This window comes from Camelus bactrianus, chromosome 4, assembly GCF_048773025.1.
Source record: "Camelus bactrianus isolate YW-2024 breed Bactrian camel chromosome 4, ASM4877302v1, whole genome shotgun sequence".
Taxonomy (NCBI): Eukaryota; Metazoa; Chordata; class Mammalia; order Artiodactyla; family Camelidae; genus Camelus; species Camelus bactrianus.
Genome location: NC_133542.1, coordinates 67,606,975 through 67,622,159, shown reverse-complemented (window position 1 = coordinate 67,622,159; position 15,185 = coordinate 67,606,975). Strand labels below are relative to the sequence as shown.

Below are 15,185 nucleotides of genomic sequence, written 5' to 3'. Positions count from 1 at the left end.
ATCAAATGGGTAAATGCATTTTACTCTATTGCAGAGATTTGGCCCTTAGAAAACCCTCAATGAAAATGATGATCACAAATCTTTAAAGTTTTATTTCTATGAGGGATAAGTAATTTAAAACCTTGTCATTTAGCTTGGCAGGTTTTTTTGAGGCTAAGGAAACATGAAAAGAACGTTGTCTGAAGATAAGATCTCTGCCACTTTACCACTTGAAATAGGATTTTTGACTCAAACCAATTTAAGCTAAAAAGAGGCAAGTATTCAAGTTCTGTCTCAACCAGGAACATTTTACTGAATGAGTTTTTCAAAGAGAATCACCAGTGAATACATGTGATGATGATGCTTCACATTTGTATGGCACCGTATAGATTTTAAAGTGCTTTTATTTATTTGGTATGTTGTAGAGTTACAGAGTAGGCATATTATTGAATGAATGGATGGATGAATCCATTGACTTGATTTTCTAAAAGTGGCATATTTATGTGTCTAAGCTTACTGTTATTGTTTTAGAATTTGGGTCATATAGCCTACTCTGTGAGACTCATGAAAATGTTAGTCCAATACTGTGAAAAACCAAGCTACTATCTATCTTTATATTGTGGATATAGTCTAAGTAAGAATTTTTTTTTTATTCAAGAAACATTGCATTATCTAGCGCATATATATATAAAGACAGGGTCTTTCTGTACAGTGAGAGGACAAACATACAGTTATAGTCACATTAATAATGGGGTCACAAGCCCAGTGGAGCCATGCAGTTCTTTACAGAGGAAGGTAGTGCTTGCACAGAGACTTGAGGGAGGAGGGATTTACTAGGGGCACAGACCCGGGCCAGTGGGAATAAAGAAGGAAAGAAAAGGAGTATGTAACTACTTCTAAATCTGCAAATGATTTATTGCAAGGATAAACCAGGGGAAGGTGGTAGAGACTGTGGCTGGAGATGCTGCTCTACAGGTAGACTGGGAGCTGGAGGAGACATGCCTGTACCAGATGTGCCCCCAAGCCCACTCCCAGTAGGACATTACATGACTGGACCTGCACTTTAGCAAGAGTACTTTGGCAGCTAGTTAAAGGATGGGAAGGAAGGGCTGGGGCCCAAGGCCAGTGAAACCCTCCAGCCTGACTTCAGGGTGGAGTTAGAGTAAAGTTGGTTCATTCTCCACTCACTCAACACCCCAGCAAAGATTTTTTTATCTCTTCCAACTCCAAAGAGATTAGTTGTGTGTAATATGACAGACAGCCTCCTTTCTATGGAAACCTACCGAAATAGGTTGAGAAAAGATGGATTAAGCCTACAAGCCTTGACGGAGACACTGAGAACTGCTGTGAAAGCTTGTTGGATGAGCTCCTGTTCCTGGCATGTACCTGATTTAAAGAACAGGGTCTAGAGGGAAAAGCAGGGGGGAAAAGTAGTGGCCCTGGATTTAATACACAGCTCTCACAACTGTGAAACATCAGCAGAATATCCAATTTAAAGCTGTTCATGTTACACTAACCTCTGGGATTCTTTTAACTGGGCCTTGGCACATCACTCTTTCGCCACGTAAATGTCCTTCTGTCAGCAAAGGCCAGTTAACAGCTTCCAAAAGAAGCAAAGTCCTCATGGGAATAGGCTTCCCAGAAACCAAAGAAACATTAAAGAAAAAAGGCAGAAAGAAACATGTGTTGTTGGCTTTTGTCACTTCATAGCCATATCTCCAAAGGTGTTGGGTTTTTTCCTTCTTTCACTATATTGAATTTTGTAGCAATTTTATTCTATTGTGTCTTTGTTTCCTAATTTTTTTGTTGTATCAAATACTGATTGTATGATGTGTCTAGCTCTTGAGAGAAAAAAAAAAAAGAAATGTGAAATAGGGACAAGTCAAAAGAATAGGGAGAGGAAGGATTAGTCAGTAAACAGTGCTGGAGCAATTGATTAACTATGTGGAAAAAATAAATTCTCACCTCAGTCCTTAAGCCCAAATTAATTCCAGATGGATTAAAGAGTTAAATCCTGAGGGAAAATTTGGAGGACTTTCTTAGCATAAAAGCGATGGAAACCATCATGAAGGAAAACATTTGCCCATGTAATTATTTAAGCCTTCTCTTTACCCCAAAATTCAAAGAAAATTAAATAAGGATAAATTATTTTCAAAAACATCACAAAGGATTAATATCCTTGGCATATCCAGTATTTGCTTGTAAATCAATTTAAAAACTACTCATTCTCATTAGAAAAAGTGGACTAAGAATATGAGCAGTCCGTTTACCTAAGAAATATCATTAAGAAACATGTAGTTAAGAAACATGTAACAAGATGTTTGGCCTCAGTCATGATCAGAGAAATAAAAATAAAGTGAAGATAGATACAGCCTTAAAGCTACTAACTTGGATTGTATTTCTTAGTGCTGGTGAGATACAGGGAAGCCAGCATTCCAGTACATGGCTGGGGAAGTGTAAAGAGCCTCAATCCTTCATCAGTTTATTATATTAATGTATTTAGTGTATTTAAATTATTGTATTTATTAAGTGCCTTAAAATATTTATAACCTTTGTCTTTAAATTCTACATCTAGGAACCATATATAAAAATTATTGACCTGATCTGCGTATATAACTTAATGATGGAAGAGTGATTAAATTCATTGAGTGGCTTTAAAAGATGTTTTCTAAGAATATCTTAAAATGTGGGAAAATGCCAGCAAATAATGTTAACCTAAAGGGCAAGTCAACACTGTATTTACAGTAATCCTGATTTTATTAGAAAAGTGCATATGTATGTAATACTGCAAAACGTTAAATTATTTTCAGATGGTGAAGACTTTTCTTTTATCCCTTTCTCCGTTTTCTAAATTTTCTCCTATCATTGTGTATTAACCTCATAATCATGAAAAAAATATATTTTTTGAAAAGCAAGCTCTTATTAGATTTGAATTAGGGTTATTGAGTTAACATAATTTTAAATAGGTTGATAAGTATATATTTAATTTTACGGCTGAACTCAAATGACAGTGTCCTCTCATTTTAATTGTTTAGCCCTGAATCTCTAACTTGCTTCTGTTGCAGTTGACTGCCTGTATCCACGGGTCCGCCGCAATGCTCTACCCCATGTTCTGGCAGCACGTGTATATCCCCGTCCTGCCTCCGCACCTGCTGGACTACTGCTGGTAAGGCCGCTGCTTACCCTGTCCTCTGCTTTTCCTTCTCCAGAAAATGACCAGACATGTTAAGCCTGTAACTTGTAATGCAGATGGTGACTCTAAAAGTACTAACTTCAAAGTGATCTGAATTTTAGACCTCCTGATTGCATGGCCTGTTTGTTTCCAGACAGCTTTTATATATGTCATGGCATTCTTAAGGGTTCAAGTGGATAATGCTTTTCCTGTTCCTCAGTTTAGGAAAACCAAAGCACCAAGTAGTTGTGTGATTTTTTTTCCCCATAAGACAGATTGGAAACTGGTGTCAAGAACAATTGAGATCCCCAGGGTCTTCAAGTTTCAGCCATGCCCTGGCACGTTCTGTAAGACTTGCTCTCAGCTGTGGTTTGGAAGCATAAGCCAAGCTTCAAAACCCTCTGAAGTCTTTTGATGGGAATTTCACTATTCAGTGAAATGTGTTTTGGTGGAAGGAGGGAGGGGAGAGAGGGAGAAGGAAGACAGGCTGGCTGACTGGCTTGCTTTAGAGTCAGCTCACCACTTGGGTGATTCGCTTGGCTAAAAACTTTGTTTCCCCATCTGCAAAATAAAGTTTTGTTTTATACATAGTTATATAAAGGTGCAATGAAATAACATGAAAAGGCACCATGTAGACAAACAGGCTCACAGTAGGTACTCAGTAAATGTTTGTGCAGAAGCATCACCTTCTTATCTGTCTCCAATAGATTACTGGAAAAGACTTTGTGACTTATTTGGACCTGTTTTCCTTATAAATAATTTCTTTCTCCAGTGTAACATGATTGAAGACATTATCTCCAATCTGCAGAAATTGATAAGGGAGTGCTATACACATATAGGAAAAGGCTCTGCACTGCCTGCCAGAAATTGAGGGCTTCAGGAGAAAGGAGCCCATTTGAGGGGTCACAGCTCTGTTGCTTAAGAACAGATGATTCAGGACATTTGCCATTGGTTCAGAGTGACTGAGTCAAAATCAGTCATAATTTTTGCTGGACTCTCCAGCCCATTTTGCAGTCCTCTCAGTGGAAGGGTTCACCTAGGTAGCCCAGTTGTCCTGGGAATTTAAAGGTATTCCATAGTCTTCCTCATTTTGTGTGTTAGGCTCATCGTCATCCCAAGAAGCAATGGATTCAATAAAGATGTAGCTCAGAGCCATCAAGTCAAATTCGGGGGCCCTCTCAAGTGCATTGCACTAAGTGAATTGGCTCATTCCTCTCTTGAGTGCGTATCTTTCTTATCAAGGTAGGTCTTTATGTCCATGCCTTTCTCGCATCTCTCACGAGATGGGGCAGTTTCTCTGCTTGGACTTGTTGTTTTATTTGAGCTTCTGAACCAACTATATTGGTTATTTCTGCTGTCACATAATCTCAAAGGGAAGGACCTCGCTATCCATTCATGTTTGTTGTTGTTTGAATGAAAGATTGGGGGGCGGGACCTAGGCAGACTGATGCTTAGAGAGGAAGAAAGAGGCAAGGAGAGTGAGGGGGGAAAGAAAGAACAAAGCATGCAGGGAAGGTGGAAGGGGAGACAGAAAGGAAAGGTAGGAGAGGGGCCATATGTCCCCTAAGACAGACTTACAGTGACACCCAGTCCCCTAGCACAGAGAACCTGCTGCCACACCTCCCTGGCCCTGACACACAGCACCCTCACAGGCACATAACTCCCCAACCCCATACACATGGCCTCATACTCACACACACAGACACAGGTCCCTTCCCCACAGACGTGTGCACCAGGGTCCCCCACACAGAGAGAGGCACACCCCACTACATACCTCACCCCAGACATGTGCTCTACAGGGAAACCTTAGAGTTCTCCCTGCAAGAGGCTCACCTGTGTGTCTTGATGCTGTGCTTCAAGTAGGAGCCCCTGGGGCTTCTGTGTACAGAGATTGGTGGCACTGAGAGAGTCTTTATATTCCTTCTGCCTCCCAAATAGTACAGCTTTAACTTTCCATTATTTGTAGAGTTTTGGTTGCTAACTTGTTGGCTAGTTTAAAATCAGCAGCTTAAAGTCCCAGAACTATGGAGAAGAAAATGCTCTGTCAGTAACATCAGCGATAACAATAGTTGCCAGTTGTTGAATATCTCCTGTGCCTCCAGTCATTGGACCATCTCCTTACGTCTGTGATCTTGTTTAATTCTTCCAGCAGCCCTGTAAGGCAGGCGTTATTAGCTCCATTTCACAATCAGTAAATAAGGCCCCAAGAGGTTTAGTAACTTGCCCTAATATAGATATTATATCCTGTATAATTCTGTTTTTATAAAAAGAAACAGAAAGTTTGTGTATATATAACCCAAAAATTAGATACACACACATATACATGCAGAGGGGCAGAAATCTAGAAGGAAATACACCAGAATATTAACAGTGATTTCTGAGGGGGAGGAGGGAGAGAAATTATGCATGCTTTTTATTTTATTTTCCACATTTTCAAGTATATCTACAAAGAAAACGTATAGTTTTTATAATTGAAACATTTTATTTTAAGAAAATCAGTGTTTACTCTGGCCAGTTGTTCTTTCCAGCTACCATCTCAGGTCCTAGGCCTCCTTTCTTGTTTGCTTAGAGGATATATTAGCTGTTTCACTCTTTCCCATGGAAGCTGACCCAAGAGCCTCTTTTCAGCTTCCTCTCAAACTCTTGCCCTCTCTAGAACTGTCACCAGCCTGACCCAGAGCGATGATGCTGGCAGCTCAAACTAGGAAGGGAAGACTTGGCAAGGAAGTCTGCTAAGCCCTTGTCACCCCAAACCTGCACTCCAAAAACGCAGAGTTAAGACTTGTAATTTTGGGATCCTGAGTGGGCTTTGTGACTAGGCACCGTACTGGAAGTTTCTGTTTGTGTGATAGCAGTTTCTCTCCTGGTCTCTTGTTTTCATGAAAGAACTTTTTGACACTTGACCAAAGGATGATTACAGGCCTGTGGGGATTGGTATCTGTTTATTTACTGCAAGACATAGGAATGATGAAATGAAAGACCCCAAGAGAAAAAACAGATCCTCTGTTCAAGGCTTGATTTGATCACCTCCAGCCTGCTACCACTGCTTTGGTCAGAAACTACAAATGTCATGAAATTTGAGTCAATGCTAATAACTTTATTCTTTTGTGCTTGGCGACTTTCACCACCATTGAGTTTAATCCTTGGTGGTAAGAGCCAGCAGGGATAACTAGCATTTTAAGTAGAGTGCTAGGAGCCTGAAACATGTAAATTTGAAGGAGGTTTGTTCCTCTGTAGATGATTTAAATGTTAAGTACGTCCCCATGCAGGGGATACACGAAATGGAATCTGAAAACTATTATCTCCTGTAGAAATGAACTCTCAATTTACTCACTGCACAGGAAGGGCAGATTCTAGTCATTTTCACTGCCAGCAGGTGCCCTTTCTATGCATAATAGACTTCGCAAGTGTAATTAACACATGAGGACCACTGCTGCCAGTTTTTCTTCAGGTACGTGCTGCTAGGAGTTTTCAGAACAACAGTATGGGCTGTAAGAGCTTTTTACATTGCACTTGAAGATGAGGTGTTCATTGACTTCCGGACAAAGACATGCTAAATGGGGCTGAGCCTAGACCCTGCTGTGGGTATCATAGGTCATGGTCCTTGGGCCTAGAGATCCCAAGAGCTGTAATGCAGCCTTTGGGAGAACAGAATCCAGTGTAGCAAAGCTCTGGGATGCAGTGAATAAATGGAAAGTATGATGCTGAAAACCCTGCAATTATGTGGAAGACTAATTGCACATTCACAAATACAACAACCAATTATCTGAGTTAAATTTAATTAGAGCTGTAATCACAGATTTTAATTATCTGAATAAATCTATTTAATACAAATAATCTGCCCTAAATATTTCCCAAATTAATTTTTTCATGTCCCTTCCCATTTTTGGAAGGGGTGGTATCTGGGCTTTGGATTCAGACAGACCCAAGTTCAAATCTGTTTTATCTCTTATTAGCTTATTAAATCTATTTTATCTCTCTGATCTGCCATTTATTTTTCTGTAAAATGGGTTTAATTTACCTACTTTGAAGAATGGCTTTTAGGAATTAGAGATACTGGTCATCAAATGGCAAACAGTTTAGTAAACGGTGGTTGCTCTTAACAATGGTTGTTATAAACATGGTACATGGATTTTGGTTTCCAGAACGTTTAACTCACATCAAACATTCTTGCTTCTGCTGCCGTGTGAGCTCAGGGGAAAATCTTTATAATTCATTTTCTCTTTTTACCCATCAGATTGTTTTTATTTTGATTTTTTTTTTATTTAACTTGGGTTATTGTATGGTTGTTTTCATTTGCAGCTGTGGCATAAGAATGAAAAGAAAAGAAACAAAAGCAGATGGCAGAGAAAACGAAAGGAGTAAGACATTTCCAGCCCTTATGAATATTTAAAAACATGTGCTGCTGGTTCCTTTCTACTTTAGATCTGTGCCATTCTCTTGACTTTGAAAGTGAAAATGAGAATGTTCCCTACCTTAGCTGATGGCAGCCCTGACCTTGGCCAGTGTTGGAAGGGCCTTCCCATTCTGGGACAAAAGAATTAACTTCCTAATGAAATCAACATCCCTTTCATAATAATAATCACCACTGATAGAGTACAGTGTGTGTATCAAGCTCTTTGTACACATTATTGCCAATCTTTAAAATCAAGCTGTAAGGTAAATATTAGCTGCATTGTATAGGTTAGGAAATTGAAGCTCAGAGGGATTTGGTGACTTACCTACGATGAAACGACTAAGAAATGGTAGAGTCTGCACTTGAAGTCCAAGGCCGTCTCATAGTAAAGCTTTCCTTATTAATATCCTTCAAGGTATTAGAGAATAAGTGGTACCCATCACCAAGATTTTATGAAAAAAAATTCTTCTCTTAGGCTTTTTGATGACTTGCTAATAATTGTAAACTTCTGTTGTCATTCATTATTATTCATTCATTCAACAAATATTTATAGAGCACTGACTATGTACCAAGCAGTGTGCTAATTAAATGTTGCTAATAAAACGTCCCAGTAGAAGCCATATGGTATTTCCCATGTAAATTTCCTCCTTCTCCCTTACTCCTTCAGAAATAGTCCTAAATAGGGACCACAAACCAGTTCCCAAATTGAATTGTATATTTGGGTTATTCTGGACACTTGTTAACATATTTCCAAATATGTGATAAAATATTTCCAAAACAGATGAGGACAAGTTCATATTTTCCTCCAAAGGGCAGTGAGGCCAAGAGCCAACTTAGGAGGTAACTCCTGACGTTCTCCAAGGGCATGGCTGAACTGAAAAGTTAAATCAGATGTGTACAGTTAAGGTTTGGATTTTGTATCTGACTTTGTAAAATATATCATATTTCCTGACATTTCTAGGTACCTCTGGAAGCCACTTTTCTACTCAGAGTGGGCATGCTCAGGTTCTCTGTGAGACATACTGGTTCTAGGCTCTTTATCTGTGCGCCAAGTGGGGTTCTGAATCAACCCTCACATGCTGTATCACGTATTCCACCTAGGATTTTTAGCAGTCTTAATATGCCTCTTCACAGGGTGCATAGTCCATGTGGGTGATGGGGAGTCAGTCTGGACACAGCTATGAAGTGACATCTGGATGATCAGAGCTGGGTCCATTCTAATCCTTGTCTTCATAATGCCATAAAACTTTGCATGAGAAATAAATTGATGCTAAAATAAGTGGGATTGTTGATATTCTTTGTGGCAGTGACAGAAAGCAACAAAGTGTGGTGTAGTGGAAACAGAAAAACTTGGCTTTGGTTCTGGCATTCATTGGTTTTAAGGTCACTGAACACCTCTGAGCCTATCTTCTCTTCTGTTGAATGTGAATAGTAATTACTACTGATAAAAAGCAGGTGTTCCATAAATAGTAGGTACTGTTTTTGTTAATATGACTATATACATGTATTTATAGTCAATCTATATTAATGTGTGTATATGTACATACATAAGTAACTGAACAATCCAGTTCAAGTTTGCAATACCCAGGTGGGATGGAACTGGATTAGGTAACGAGGTGTGACTAAAATCCTCATATATATATGTATCCAACTCTGGGTTGTGCAGGTTTTGTTCAAGATTGAATTCTAACACGTAAGCAAAAGCTGTGTGTCATTTCCATTTTGCAGCAAGTATTTGTGAGTGCCTGTGTCCCTGGCATTGGGCATAGGAAGGTAGGAGCTATGGATGGTTCTGGTCTGAGAAACTGCTAACAGTTCTACTACTAAAAGAACTCAGGTGTCCAGGCAAGAATTGGGAGGGTTTTGTTTTTGTTTTTGTTTTTGTTTTTGTTTTTGTTTTAAGCTAAGAAGTATCAAAGGACCATGATAGGTCCACTACGGCAGGAACTCACCTGGAAAGGTAGGAGAGGATTAGGTCCAGGATTTCAGTTTCAGACAGAAGAAGGGAAGTTGGATCTGTGCTAGGCCTGATGATTAGAAGGTGCACAATGAGTATTGATTGAACAAAGTGAAATTATAGATTTCCTGGGTAAATCCCTTAGTAAGATTTGGCTGAACTTGAGGTTTGAATAGAGAGGCTGACTAGTAGAAAAGAATTCAGGCTTAGAAGTCAAAGCTCTGGGTCCAAGTCCAGGCTCTTGTCCTGCTGAATATGTCTTTGGGTGAGTCACATAGCCTCTCCAAGCCCTCGTTCCTCATCCACAAGATATAGCCAAAAATACTGTTCTCCATAAAGAGCTGGGCATCAAGGAAGCTCCTAGAAAGAAGCTGGTAGGTGGTGACAGTCACTGAGCCCTATGCTGAAGCACACCTGCATTTCCTTCAGCAGCACCAGAAACTGAAATACCAAGTGCCTTTGGAGGAAGCTTTGGACAATTTCTGAGTCCACTGTCTTTTTGGTAGAAAAATGAGAGAAGAGATGGCTCTTGGCACTATCTATGCTGTAGACTCTGTAGGAATCTCTATCTGTATTATAGGTTCTGTAGTAAAACTGCCTTTTCAAGTTCTCCATTTAATTTTTAAAAATTGAAAATGTAATTTATATACCATAAAATTCACCCTTTTAAAAGTATATAATTCATTGATTTTTAGTATATTCATAAGGTTGTGCAGCCATCACCACTGTCTAATTCCAGATCTGTTCAATTTTTAATACATCCTTATTCTGTTAGTAAGGTAATTCATCCTTATTATTAAAGAAAAACAATATTTTTTAACCTTTCAAAAGTATATATAGCAAATAGCGAATGTTCTACAAGAGTGGTCTACAGAGAGGGCTGGTGTCAGACCCTTAACCTGGACCCTCCAAGGTGCCCCTGATGGCACAGATGCTAGGAGTGCAGCGTGTGACAGCTCTCACCCAGCCTCAGCATTGACATTCCCGGGAGGGTGCTGAGATGTACAGGATCAGAGAAGACGAAGTGTCCCTTTACCATGGGGAGGACCCTTTTGCAGATGGGGGTGGTGATTGCTGGCTCTCCCACTCACCCACTGGGGAGTCTCCTACTGTAGGCCATCGCCTCGTGGTCCTCCATCTTCTCTGCTACTGCATCTAAACCTGAGTGTCTGGACCTCCCTGCCAGTCAGTCCCATCTTCCCAGCACCTGCCCTGCTGCTTGATGTGGTAAGGGGCAACAGCCTGCTCCCTTGCCCCAATTTCTCAGTGGCCTCCATGGGACATAGCTGGCTCTGACCTGAGCTTATACGGCCAAGCCTTGGCCTGGTTTTCTGTTTCTTGTGACACATCTTATATGTAATCCCTCACTCCTCCCTGGTCTGGAGCCTGTCTTGACTCCAACATTTAGAAAACTCTAGAACTTCTAAGGCATAGTGTAGTCTCCACAGTAAAAACATTCAACATATGTTCCTGGGCATCAATAGAGTAGGAGCCACAGACCATATAGTGTTATCGTCACAGAAGCTTCAGCTGTGGAGGAAGTTACCTCATGGCAGGAATTTGGGGATACGTGTCCCTGCCTCTCTCACAAGGAGAATACATGAAGCACGGGGGCAGTGCTAGGCTCAGAGTCATCTCTCAACAAATGTGGGTTTGTGTTCCCTGTAAATATTTGGAAGACTGAGAGGCTAGGCTAGGAAGGTAGTTGGACACTATGCATCTTGACATGTGTCTTATCTTAGTCCTGGATAAACAAAAAGATTTTTTTTTTGCCTCTCATTACCACTTGCATTTTCAACTTCTACACTCTTTTGGGGGGGGTGACTTTATCTTGGTTTATTTATCCATAAATATCTTTCTCTTTTTCTCTTCTCATTTCTTCTGTACCTCATTCTTTCCTGCATTTCTACAAGGGTCTCATGGGCTGCTGGTGGCTCAAACCTGAGACTTCCTTCTGTAGCCTGGGTCTGACTGCTGCGGTTCTCATTGAACTCTCTGGTGCAGTAGAGACCCCTGTCTCCTGACCTTTCCTCTGTGATTAACTTCTCCTGCAGCAGTGGTCTTAGCCATGGAGCCCTTCCTGATGTTTTCCAAGTCTGTCTCCTTCTGGTGGACTGAGGAGGCACAAACGGGCGGACTACTCCAGGCTTTGATGTTGACCTTTCTGGGTTTTCGTCCAGGCATTATCTTTGTAACTCCTGTGTTTGTTTTGGTTGGGTTCAGGGGCTTGGAGCTCTAGAGGGCATTTTTCCCAGCCCCCAGGGTTACCCTAGAAAGCCACAGGGACACACTTGGGAGGGCATTGTCTTCCCTCTCCCTGCTTCACCATCAGCTCAGATATACACATGTCTTGCATTAGCAGACCGTCTCCAGTAGCCAAGACCACGAGCCCAGCTGCTCCACCATCGTGAGCTCTGTGTTCTAGCTGCCGAAACTGCAGATGGAAACGTTGCTGTCTCTGCCGCCTCTCTCAGTCTAGAATTGCTCCTGTCCTCGCGTGGACCCTCATCTCTGCTATTGCTCATAAATCAGGGAGGGCCTGTTGGAAACCAGGCAAGAAGTCAAATACCTTTTCCCCTAAGAAAACCTTGATTAACTCATGACATTCGCACCCCTTCTACTTTTCAAGCCATATTTTCTGCCTCTCACCAGCTGTGACCTTTGTCGAGTCACTTAACCTCTTGGAGCCGTAGGTTCCACTGTGAATTATGGAGATCGACCTTTCAAGATTGCTGCCAGGATGCAGTGAGGTCATCTTACGTCCGCCCCATGGCTCCCTGTACGTGTCCTCACAGCACTTACACACATACAGTGATACGCTTGTTTACTGTCTGCTACGAACTGTAGGCTCCAAATAGGCAGGGATCAGAACTGGTTTTTCTCTCCTCCATCCCCAGCCCAACGTGGTGCCTGACACACAGTAATGTTTGCTGACTGACTGACCAGCATATGGGAAACACTGAGCACATAATAAGTGTACCAGAAGATGTTAGCCTTCTCTCTTTCCCTTCCCTGGTTGTCTTTTTAAAATTCAAACTTCTGAGTTATTTTTCTCTATGGACACGATGAATCATGTAACAATCCTGTGTCCCTCTTTGAGTTGGCATTCAGAGCCAAATGTGTGGCCATCCCAGCAAAACCTCAGCACGTAGTTGAAGTACTAACCTCACCTTGGCTTGGTTTTTATCCTTTGCCCCTATTTTCCCCCCTGCTTTTGTTGCTGTATTGAACATATTCCTATAAACTGCCTTAAATTCTATTAAGAACAAGAAAGGATATCTATTCATTTAAGCTAGTTAGGCAAATGTAGTTTTATTTTGGCTACGAAGTGTCCACTTGCTATTTTATTTTTCAGCTATAATTATCAAATAACCATTTTTTTCTTAAGTGTAACATAATGGTTAAGAGAAGTTAATATAAAGCAAGAGTAGTATGAGGCTTTGAAGTAGAAGGATTTGGGCTGGAGTCACTGTTAACTGTGACCATGGGCAAGTTTCCAAGAATCCCTTTTTTTAATCTATAAAAAGAGACGGTATAAATTGGATTATTGGAGGATTAAATGAGATAAGGTAACCAGAGCCTCTCGCACAGCCCTTGGCATCTGGTGAGCGCTCAGCACAAGCAGCTCCGCTTCTTTGTTCCTCTGGCTCTGCCGACAGCTCCACCCTAGACTCTGGGGAGTGGGGAACAGAGTTCTGTTCTCCAGTGACTGACAGCCTAGAACAACCATATGAATTAGCACGTGCTGTATGCCAAATGGGCAACCAAGACCAAAGCCTCCAAATGGGGAGGTGTTCGCCTCCACTGGGGTGATCTAGAAGTGGGGCTTGCCGGGCGGCAGCAGCAGGAGGACTCGAAGGAGGAGGGACTGATGCCCACAGGGACACGTGTGACTCAGCTCAGAGGCCAGTCTGGGTCCCTGTGGTGAGGGGGCTAGACAGGGTCTCGAGCGGAATGTGGAGGGGCTTGGGACTTGGCACAGCTGCTGGCGGGCCCTAAGGGAACAGGCTAGAGAAGACCCGTGAACCTCCTTCCACTTTTCTACCACAAGCTCGGCAAATGCCGGGCTCCTGGGAAACAGAGTCGCTTTATCTCAGACTGGGGATTTAGTCTCAGTTCTGCCCTTTACTAGCTGTGTGACCTCAGCGAGTTGTTTAGCTTCCCAGCCTTTGTGCCTTCATCTGTAGAATGCTTGGTAATAATAGTACCCACCATGTACTGTTGTCCTGAGGAGCCAATGAGATAATGCCTAGTGTGGCTGTGGCACTGTACAGTCACCAGTGTTTGCCCTTCTTGGCTCCCTGTGCAACCCTGGTCATGATATTAGCCTGCAGCCCATCTATCTGGTCACTCTCAGTAAAACAAGAACTAGGACGGTTTGTGTTCTCCAACGGGATGTGTTGTGTGGTCTTTTTTCGTGTCCTTTTTCCCAGTCTTTTGTCCTTTAACTCTCAAACAACACCAGGCCTCGTTATTTCAGAGCAGAATTTTAAACTGTAAGACAAACTGTATTTACACTTTTGCTTCTCTTCAAACAAAAGAAAGAAAGAAAAGCTCAAATGAATAAGACTTCTTTCAAAGTTTTCCTTTCCTTTAAAAACAATGAACTGAGGCAAGCCTTGTGGGATCCCCTTTGTGGATCAGGTAGTTGGCTGAGAAGGTGGAGTGCCTCTGAGAGGGGAGATGGGGGCTGTGATGTGTAAATTGCTTACTGTGCATTTATATGGGGAAGGAAAAAGAGTGGACCTTCCAACCCCCTGGGCAGTTCTAAGCTGTTTCCTTACTGAGGTCAAAGGGGTGGTGCTCACCTGGGGGTGGGGGCCTCCTACCTCTCTCCACATCTCCCCGCCCTTCCCCTCTCTTCCCTCTTTGTCTTGGGAAGCTGCATTCCGTGTATTTGAGCAGCCGGTGTTCTTTTATTTCACCTGCCTCTTCCAATTAGTAGTCACTCACCTCAGGGGAACATAATTAAGAGGGCTCTAGTTATCTGGGGGAAAAGAATTAACAAATTGAGAAAGTACAGTAATAATGAAAGGGGACTCTAGGACCATTAATAAGTCTGCAGTCTCCGTGGTCATGCCTGTTCATTGCTGGGAACGAGCTCTTGCTGTAGGACTTAGCTGTTAGAGAAGTGCTCTGCTTCGCAGGCCTGAAGTTGATGAGAGGATTGAGTGAATAGCCCCCTTGGTTTACCAGCTCTCCTTCCCTTTTGGCTTAAGTACTGTGCTATGGGACAGCTTGGGCTTTCAGACCAGCTTCCCTGACTGCTTCACTATTTACTAGCTCTGTGACCTTGGTCAAGTTACTTTCTGAGCTTGTTTCCCAGTTCAAACATGAGGATAGTAGCAATACCTTGCAGAGTTCCCTTGAGAATTATGTGTAAGTAATGCATGAAAGCACTGAGTTATGGTAGCTCAGTTGATACTAGTTCCTTTTCCTCTTTAGAGGATTCTAAGTAAACATACCTTTCAGGTGAAGGTCATTATATTGTCACTGCCTTGACACCAGCAGTAGAACCCCTTTCCTTTGCAAGGGAGAAGGAAGAAAGAATAGCTTTTACTCTTCTAGGACATAACTGATGAAATCAGATAGTACCATAATTCCCAGAAAGCAAAGGCCTGAGGCAGACAGGCCCTATTCCACTACTCAGAGATGTACAGTGGCATCCCACAGTCACCGTC

General features: G+C 41.9%; 1 protein-coding gene across 7 annotated transcripts in view; it reads left to right on the top strand.

The window, feature by feature from the left end:
* Positions 1 to 15,185, top strand: part of DENND1A (DENN domain containing 1A) — a 470,473-nt gene that overhangs the window by 257,350 nt on the left and 197,938 nt on the right. For all 7 annotated transcript variants that reach the window (XM_074362200.1, XM_074362199.1, XM_074362197.1 and 4 more), the window contains one exon: positions 3,045 to 3,145. In XM_074362200.1, coding sequence (XP_074218301.1) covers positions 3,045 to 3,145 — 101 coding nt within the window. The remainder of the gene's footprint in view (positions 1 to 3,044; positions 3,146 to 15,185) is intronic.